Below are 8,792 nucleotides of genomic sequence, written 5' to 3' on the forward strand. Positions count from 1 at the left end.
CACTGGGAATTTAAACCGCTCACCCAAGCTTGCAGGGACACCTCATAACTAAAACCTCTTTGCCCCACCGCCTGGAAGAGGGTCATCCCGTCCTGGGGTTCTGGCCAGAACCTCATTTATTCAGGAGACTTCTGGGGCACCTGCAGAAATCCCAAGTGTGGAGTTTCCGCTGCTTGGTGGCTTGCATGGCCTCATGCTGACACCTGGTGGTCACTTCTAGAATTACAGAGGAAGAGTCCAGGGCTCTTAGTACAACTTGGGGCACTCTGGGGAGAGGGCTGAGGGGGCAAATAGATGCTTGTCTCTACACAACAGTTCCCCCCTACAGCATCAGCATACAGGTGGGCTCTGCACCTTTGTGTGGTCAGATCAGAGGCTTTTATCTGCCTCCATCCTGGCATTACAGAACAGGTGGTGGAAGGAGGCCTAAGGGAATTCCCCCCTTGGGGGACTCCCCGACACCAGCAGATGTGGCATGGCAGATGTCCAAAACCATAGGTGCAACCTGGGACACCTTCCAGAAGCATGGTTGTGTGTTCTGAAAGTTAGAGGAGCCTGTATTATATTTGTATCTGAATAAAATAAGATCTATTACTGGGAGTCTCCGGGAAGGAAGTTAATGTTAGGACCCCTTCCCAAGGCTGGACTAAGGGTCCATCCCTTCCCGGGTTGGGCTGAATTTTGTTCTCCAAACCCACTGGTCAAGCAGGGGTTTCCAAATCTGACCCGAGCCCGACACCTTGTGGCCCTTTGTGGAAGTGCAGCCACAGCCTCCGAAAGCCTAGTTTCCCTTCAATCCATAATAGTGACGCCTGGGTAAAAACAGGGTCACTTTCGCAAGCCCAGGACTGGAGAGAACCCGGTCCTGAATGAGCTAGGCTTTGTCTCAGAAGCCTGGCACCATCTGATGCCCTCGACTCCCCGCATCTGTGCAGCAGGTGGTCCGACCTCCTGGGGAGACTGCAGGGGCCGCACGCAGGCTGGAAGGCCCCCGGGCGGCATCACTAGGGCCCAGGGGAGCTGGGCATGATGCAGGGCATGGGAGGGGTGGGCAGGAGGAGGCCTGGAGGCTGACCCGGCTCACAATCTGGTTCTGCCCGGGGAGCTTGCCCCCGGGCATCTGCCTCCTCTGATCTCATGAGTCCCTCATGCCAGGACACAGAAGCCTGGAATCAGCGTGGCACAGAGTAACCAGTAATAAACACTCACTATTATACTCCCCTGATGGAAGGTGTGTGTCTGCCCCTGACTCCCCTCGCCGATGGCACTAAAACATCTTTTTCTTGGGGCCGTAACGCGGGGCAGCCTACGAGGCCAGTAGCAGCCTGGGGCCCTGTCCTGGCATCTGCCCCGTTCCTGGCCTCCTTTCTGTCGGGGCCCTCCAGGACCCCAGCCCTGAGGCTCCTCCCTTGGGGAGCTGGGTCCTCCTGGCAAGGCCCCCCAATACACCCATGGGCCACACGGTGGGGACTGCATCCACTTCCTCTTGCCCACGATCCTGGGCGGGCTACCAGACCCATGGCGCTGTCCCTGTGCCACCAAGCGCCAGAGAGGCAAGCAGCTGGTCAGACACGGGAAGCGAGCAGCAGAGTCAGGAGAGATCACCGAGCCTGAAGCCTGGCCTTGGCCTTCCGCGACCCCTCCCCCACATGCCTGGCCCTCTGGGGACGGGGCTTCCTGGGGAGACGGTGGCACAGGGCACGCCACGCTGGGCCTTCCCAGCAGCCAAGGTGGGGACAGCCTCCTCGGTGTCCCTCCGTGTGATGAGGAAACTGAGCCCCAGAGAGCTTCAGTAGCTTTCCCAGAGCAGAGGGAGGACTTACGCCCCTGCCCGCCTGGCCTCCCAGCCCCCCCCTCGGCCTGACCCGGGCCTGGGTGGGCACTCGGGCGGGCCCCATATGCTGAGGCCTGAGGGAGGGGAGGCGCTCACAGGGCTCTGCCGGTCATGGCCTTCAGACCTCAGCCTGTCCCTTCTTTCTGGGCAGGACCAGCCCGTGTCCAAGCACGAGGAGCGTCGTGGGGGCACCTGCGTGAACACAGCAGCCGATGTGGCTCCAGGGAGGGTAGCACGGGCGGCACCCGACCCGTGGCTGTCCCTGGGCTAGGTTTGTCCCGGCCGCAGGAGCAACCTGACGTGGGCCTGTCCTCGAGCTTGAGACGCCTGTGTAGGGGCAAAAGACACCTCCTCCAGGAAGCCTCCCAGCCTGTTTTCTCTTCTGCGCTCTGACCGTGTGTGGCTAGAACTGAGGTGTTTCTCGGCCAACTCTTCTTTCTTCCAGAGTCAGCCTCTCGGCCACTTCCTTTCCCCACAGCTGGGCCAGGGTCCAGAAAGCACCTCCATGGGCAACCAAGGACCCAGCCAGCCTCTAGGCCTGCAGAGGGCCTTCCTGCCCTTTTCCCATCCCTGCCCCTTAAAGATCTCCTTGACGGGTTGAGCATGTCAGACCGCATGAGAGCACCATGGAGGGCCAGGGGGGGCCAAGGAGAGTGTGGGCAGGTGAGAGAGGCCCAGGGAGGCTCAGGGCGGGCCAGGGCGGGCCAGGGTAGGCCAGGGCGGGCAAGGGAGCATCAGTGAGGGCCAGGGAGGGTTACAGAGGGTCAGGGAGGGTCAAGGAGTGTTACAGAGGGCATGGGGCGGGGCAGGGGGGGCTATGGAGGCTTGCAGAGGGTTAGGGAGGTTCAGAGAGGGTTACGGAGGGTCAGGGAGGGCCAGGAATGTTAGGGAAGGTCAGGGAGGGCCATGGAGTGCAGGGAGGACTAGGAAGGGTCAGGGAAGGCTAAGGAGGGCCAAGGAGGGTTACAGAGGATCAGGGAGGGTCAGGGAGGCCAGAAAGTATCACAGAGGGTCAGGAAGGGCCATGGAGGGCCAAGGAGGGTTACAGAGGGCCATGGAGGTCTAAAGAGTGTCAGGGACGGCCATGGGGGCGGAGGTCAAGAAGGGCCCGGGAGGGTTATGGAGGGTCACAGAGGGTCAGGGAAGGTCAGAGGGTCAGGGAAGGTCAGAGAGTCAGGGAGGGTCAGGGAGAGTCAGGGAGGGTCAGGGAGAGTCAGGAAGGGTCAGGAAGGGCTGGAGAGGGTCAGGGAGGGTCAGGGAGAATCAGGGAGGGTCAGGGAGAGTCAGGGACGGTCAGGGAGGGTCAGGAAGGGCTGGAGAGGGCCAGGGAGAGTCAGGGAGAGTCAGGAAGGGCTAGAGAGGGCCAGGGAGTCAGGGAGGGTCAGGGAGAGTCAGGGAGGGTCAGGGAGAGTCAGGAAGGGTCAGGAAGGGCTGGAGAGGGTCAGGGAGGGTCAGGGAGAATCAGGGAGGGTCAGGGAGAGTCAGGGAGGGTCAGGGAGAGTCAGGAAGGGCTGGAGAGGGCCAGGGAGAGTCAGCGAGGGTCAGGGAGAGTCAGGGAGGGTCAGGAAGAGCTGGAGAGGGTCAGGGAGGGTCAGGGAGAATCAGGGAGGGTCAGGGAGAGTCAGGGAGAGTCAGGAAGGGCTGGAGAGGGCCAGGGAGAGTCAGGGAGGGTCAGGGAGAGTCAGGGAGAGTCAGGAAGGGCTGGAGAGGGCCAGGGAGGGTCAGGGAGGGCCAGGGAGGGCAAGAGCCCCAGGCCAGAGCCTCAGCTTCATCACAGGCCTCCCAAATTCACCTCCTCCCAGCCCCGTCCTTATGGCCCCCTGAGCACCACGCAGCCATAGTTCAGAACAGAGGTCTAGGGAGGGAAGAGACTCTCCAAGGTCCCTCAGCAACCGGGCCTGGGGCGTTTTGGGGGGGGCAGGCAAGGTGGCCCCGCGGGAGCTGGGCTGGAGCTGGGCCAGGTTCCGAAGGGAAGACGGGGAGGTCTTTGAAGAACAAAGGAGCGGGCTGGGGTCGCAGCGGGAGTGGCCCCAGCTGGCAGGGCTGCTTGGACGTGGGCTCTGTTTTCCAAAAACACAGATGGGCCAGGAAGGGGGTCAGAGCGAGGCCGGGAACATGGGCCCCCTCCCCCCCAGGTTCTGATGGCTCAGCAGCGAGTCCACATGGGGCTGGAGGGGGCGGAGCCAGTCCAGAGGCTGGCGGGGGGGGGGGGGGGGGGCTTCCGACCCCCAGGCTGGGGACCCTAGGCTGGAGCAGCCCGGCTCTCCCAGGTTCACAGATGGGGACCCCGAGTGTGGCTGAAGGGCTCGGGCTCAGCCCCCAGTGACCTTATGATGTCGGTCCGGGGCTCAGCCTCCCGGGTCTGGACACTGGGAGCCTCTCTGGGTGAGGAGAGCCGGGAAACAGCACCGCGTCCACCCCTGCCTTGGGTGGGGTAGGGACTGCGGAGTGACCTGAGTCTGCTGCCCTACAAGCGGCAGCTTCAGGGACCCCTCCATGGAGCCCTGGAGCCCAATGGGACCTGTCCCCCCCCAGCCACAGATGCAGGGACCTGAGAGCTGCGGGCCCCAGGGGGGTGCGGGGGAGGGTGCGCTGGCGGGACTTGGCGCCAGGGCGGCCTGACTGCGCGGTGGGACAATGGGGAGGCCCCCCCGTCGGCATCCACTTTCGAAGGAATCTGCCTCGCTGTCCCTGTGCCGAGGCCAGAAACAATAGTGCTGAAGGAGGGGGGGCCGGCCCGCACCCCCCTGTGTATCTCTGCGCTTTCCAGACCCCCTCCGCCTTCGACCCCAAAATGTTCTTCCTGGAACTGACCTCTCTCCTCTCGGCGCTGCGTGGGGAAGGGGGTGGACCCGGGAAAGAAATACCCCCGCCCCAGCGGGGCCCTGCCCGAGGCCTCCCGGGTCCCAGCGTCCCTGCCTCACCGAGCCCTCCCAGCTCCAGGGGCCGGGTGGCCTGACAGCAAGCACCGGCAGCCCAGCCCCCAGCCCCCGATTCCTCAGAGCCCCACAGGCCCGTCAGCAGAGGGTCCCACTGTACACGGGGCCGTGACGAGCTCAGCCACCCTGTGGGCTCGGGGCTGCTGGAGGAAGCAGCCCCCAGGAACGCCCCACCCCAGGCCCCAGGTCCCCGCCACTCTGGGGGCCGGGGCTCAGGCTCTCACTGGAGACTCCCAGAATGCTGGGGACCTGGTGCTTTTGTCCAGCTGCTCCCGCGGGGAGGCCCGGTCCCCAGAGGCTGGGGGCTGAGACCATCCCCTTCCTAAACCCCAAGGCCTCTAAAGTCAGAGTCCCGATGCCCCGGTGAGTGACCCTGGCAGGAACTCGGAGGCACGCGGACCCCTTCAGAGCGCACCGGTGGCCTGGCCAGCTCCCAGGGACCGCATCAAAAGTGGGGCTTTGCTGCCCTCTGCTGGCCATGTCTGTGAATGGCCACCCCGGCCCCCTCGCGGGCGTGGACAGGTGCCTGCTCCGGGAAGCCACCCGCGCTGGGGGCCTGCCCCGCTCCGTCTGAGGACGGGCTCCCTAAGGGGGCGACACAGGGGTCTCCCCTTCCAGCTGAGCGGGACGCAGACCCTAGCCGGGGCTCAGCCGGGGCTCTGCCAGGGGGCCTTTCAGGGAGCTCAGCCCATTGGCCCCCGGTCTCACTCCCTCTCCTGGGCCGGCCCCCTGCCCAGCACCAGGCCTCCGAGGGTGGCGGTGGGGGGCGGAGCAACGCTCGGGCATCCCTGCCTCTGCCTCCCTTGCCCCTCAGGGTCTGCTCAGGCCTGGAAAATGGTGAGGACGGTAAATATTTACTGACAGGACAGGGCAAATACTGCCCCCAGGGCCAGCAGGAAGAGCCCGTTTCTCAGTGCCAGGAGCAGGTGCAATCTGGGGAGCCAGCCTGGAGACGGCACCGCCGGCAGCGTGTCCTCCGTGCACGGGCACCAGAGGACACACATCCCGGCTCCAGCCTCAGTCTCCCCACCGCACTGGTGCTCGTGACAGTGGGACACGGGACAGACGTGAGCGCAAGTGTGTGGGCAGGGGTGGGGCAGTGCATCCCTGGGAGACCCCGGCCCTCCGGTGAGGGGCTGGGGGACCCAGAATGGCCGGGGGCTGCCCCTCCACATCCTGCTGTCCGTGGCTACGGGGCATTTGGACAGAATGCCGCTGACGGCAGCGCCCCTGCCAGGCCCGCGGGTGAGGGAAGCCCAGGTTCCAAGGGCAGGCAGGGTCTGAGGCCAGGGGACACTGTCCTCCCAGTTCCCAGAAGGGGCGGAGCCTGGGCTCAAGGTCTGTGGGCCTGGCTTCCCTGGGGTGACCTGGGGGCTCTGGGAAACCGGGACATCTGGGGTTCAGGGCTCGGGGGGTGCCCAGCAGGAGACTGGGTCTGACCCCACCTCTGCCCCTGGAGACCCTGTCGACTGTGGACGTCCACTTCTCCCTGCCTCTGGGATCCACGTGTGGGAGGGGGTATGGCGAGTCCCCGCCCGCCGTGTCAGGAGCACAGCCACAGGGGGCCGAGGGGCTGGTGGGAGGGGCTCGGCAGGAGGCTCTGGCCTTAGGGCAGCAGTAGGTTTCAGGAAGGAAGTGGGAGACCGGCCCTGGGCGGGGGGCCCAAGGGTAGCCATACACCATGAGCAGGTCTCTTGGGTGGGCAGCCCCCCCAGTGGACATGAGCCCTCTCCTGAGCCTCCCCCACAACGGAACACCCCGGCCCCCGGCGGCACCCACGGGCAGCTGCACTGAGAGTCCCACCAGCTGAGAGGGCCCGCACGGTCCTGCTCCCCGCTCCACGGGATTTGCTGGCCCCTGAGGGGGAGGGGGCCCCTGCGACCTCTTTCAGGGTCTTGCCCACGAGCTGGCCAGCCAGGACACGGGCTTGGCTAACCGCTGCTTCGAGGGCACCTGACCCCCGCGACCTGCTTCCCCGTCCCAGAGGCGCCCAGGCCGGCTGTGGGCGCTTACGTACCTCAACTCCCGCAGGATGCCCCTGTCTCTACCCCCGCGGATGGGGCCACCCGGGTGTGCCCATGGACGATTTGCTGCTGATGCCAGCCGCCTCCTCCCTTCTTTTCCAGGTCCCGTGTCAGCCGTGTGCTCCAGGGGCGGAGCTAGCTGGGGACCAGCCATGTCTCAGGAGGGGGGGTGATGTCACGGGGAAGGGGTGGCCCAGGAGGGAACCAGGGGACTGCAGGGAGGCTGCCAAGACAGCCAGGCCCTCCCAGGAGGGGGATTTACTTCTGGCCACAAGGCCGCCCCTGAGTGGTCTGCAGACTCAGGGGTCCCAGATGCCCGGTCCCAGGCCCAGCCATCCCGAGCCCCGAGCCCAGGTGGAGCCTTCAGGAGAGGCGCAGATTGGTTTGGCCTGGGCGGCCGGGCGGCCAGCCGGCCGGGCTGGTGTGCAGCCAGGGTGACCCGCTGACCTCCCAGGCCACAGCCAGTCCAGACAGCCCCCAGGCTCTTTGGCACACCAGGTGATGGCCTAGGCGGGGTGCCCAGTGGACCCACACCAGAGGAACCCTAAAGACCTGAATGCCAAGTGACCTCGTCCTTAAGCCCAAGGGCCCTTCTGGGACTGACCACCATGTCTGGGCTGCTGAGCGGGAGGAGAGGGCCGCAGGGCAGCAGGGACACCTGACCCAGGCACTGTGGGCTGCAGTCCTTGGGGGGGACACAGCCAAGACACCCTTGAATGCTAAGCCCAAGGTCCCTGTCCAGTGCCCACGGGGTCCGAGCCCATCCTGCAGCCCAAGCCTGCCATTTGGTGGCTCCTGATTCCTCCAGGACACGCGTGGGTTCCTCTGGCTGGATCTGGGCTGGGCTGGGGCGTCCCTGGGCCTGCCCAGAACAGGGTGGCCGATGGGCACTAGAAAGGCGGAGCCCCGGGCAGCCTCTCAGGCCCTTCTCTGTCCCCTGCCCCTGCAAGACCCCGTCGTTCACTCAGCCTCCATCAGAAACAGCTCCCAAAGTGGAACACCGCCAGGCTAGAAGGGGGGAACATGCTGTTGTTCTTCTCTTCCCTTGGAAAGAGCTCTGGGGGCCCTGAGAACTCCAGGCTTTGGCACTAAGAGAATGTGCCCCCAGCCAGGGCCCCCAGGCCCCCAGGCCCCCCCCCCAGAGCGCTTCTCTGTTCTGTCCTGGGCAACCAGGGGCCGTGGGGGCCTCCCAGCACCGGGGGGGGGGGGGGGGCGCTTACCCACAGGCACCCAGGGAGCAGGGGCTGAGCTTGGAGGGGCTGGCGCAGAGAGTAGGACGGGGTTCTCTGGAAGGTACCCCCTGCCCCCCCGCCGACACCTCCGTCCCCACACCACACAGACAACGCCAGCCAGGCTCATTCAAGGGTTTATTGACTCTCTTGGGGCACGGGGCGCGGAAGGTCCCGGGGACGCCGGTGGCCGGGGCGCGCGCCCTAGTTGCAGTAGTTCTCCAGCTGGTAGAGGGAGCAGACGCCGGCGCAGCACTGCTCCACGATGCCGCGCTTCTGCGGGGCCCCCTCCGGACCCAGGGCCAGGCCGCCCGCGCCCGGCGCCCCGCCCAGCTCCGCGTCCCTCGCTGCGGGCGCAAGGCGGGCACAAGGCGGGCAGCGGGTCAGGGAGAGAACGCGCGCCCCTGCCCGCCCCCGGCCCAGCCCCCGCCCTCCCACCGGACCCCAGGCCCCCCGGGGCGGTGCCAAGGCCGGAGCCCGCACGCGTCCTCGCCGCCCCACACCGACCGGGTCGCAGGTCTTGCAGGAGGACGGAGGGAACGCTCCCACCTGACTTCCCGGGGCCGTGGCGGGCCTCACCCTGCAGGTCCTCCGCCTCCCTGCGGGCCTTGGGCGCATAGAAGAAGCCGCGTTCCCCACACACCAGGTACAGGGCCTCCACCAGGTGGGACCCACACAGGTGCTGGTTCACGAAGGCTGGCGTCGGGGCCGGCGCCCAGAGGGCCAGCAAGGCCAGCAGGGGCAGAACACGCATCCAGAGGGCCAT

At 66.0% G+C, this 8,792-nt stretch overlaps 1 protein-coding gene across 1 annotated transcript; it reads right to left on the reverse strand.

The window, feature by feature from the left end:
* Positions 1-8,230: 8,230 nt before the first annotated feature.
* INS (insulin) lies at positions 8,231-8,792 on the reverse strand. The gene is made up of 2 exons (XM_046015703.1): positions 8,606-8,792; positions 8,231-8,373 (listed from the first exon to the last, which is right to left on the reverse strand). Exons 1-2 carry the CDS (start codon positions 8,790-8,792, stop codon positions 8,231-8,233), a joined length of 330 nt encoding a protein of 109 aa, XP_045871659.1.

This window comes from Meles meles, chromosome 8, assembly GCF_922984935.1.
Source record: "Meles meles chromosome 8, mMelMel3.1 paternal haplotype, whole genome shotgun sequence".
NCBI classification, from domain to species: domain Eukaryota; kingdom Metazoa; phylum Chordata; class Mammalia; order Carnivora; family Mustelidae; genus Meles; species Meles meles.

What these genes read in the sequence shown, in the direction of transcription:
- INS (XM_046015703.1), bottom strand. Translation starts at nt 8,792, where the DNA reads ATGGCCCTCTGGATGCGTGTTCTGCCCCTGCTGGCCTTGCTGGCCCTC. An exon ending in GGAGGCGGAGGACCTGCAGG is followed by an intron (nt 8,374 to 8,605) that starts GTGAGGCCCGCC and finishes TTGCGCCCGCAG; the next exon opens with CGAGGGACGCGGAGCTGGGC.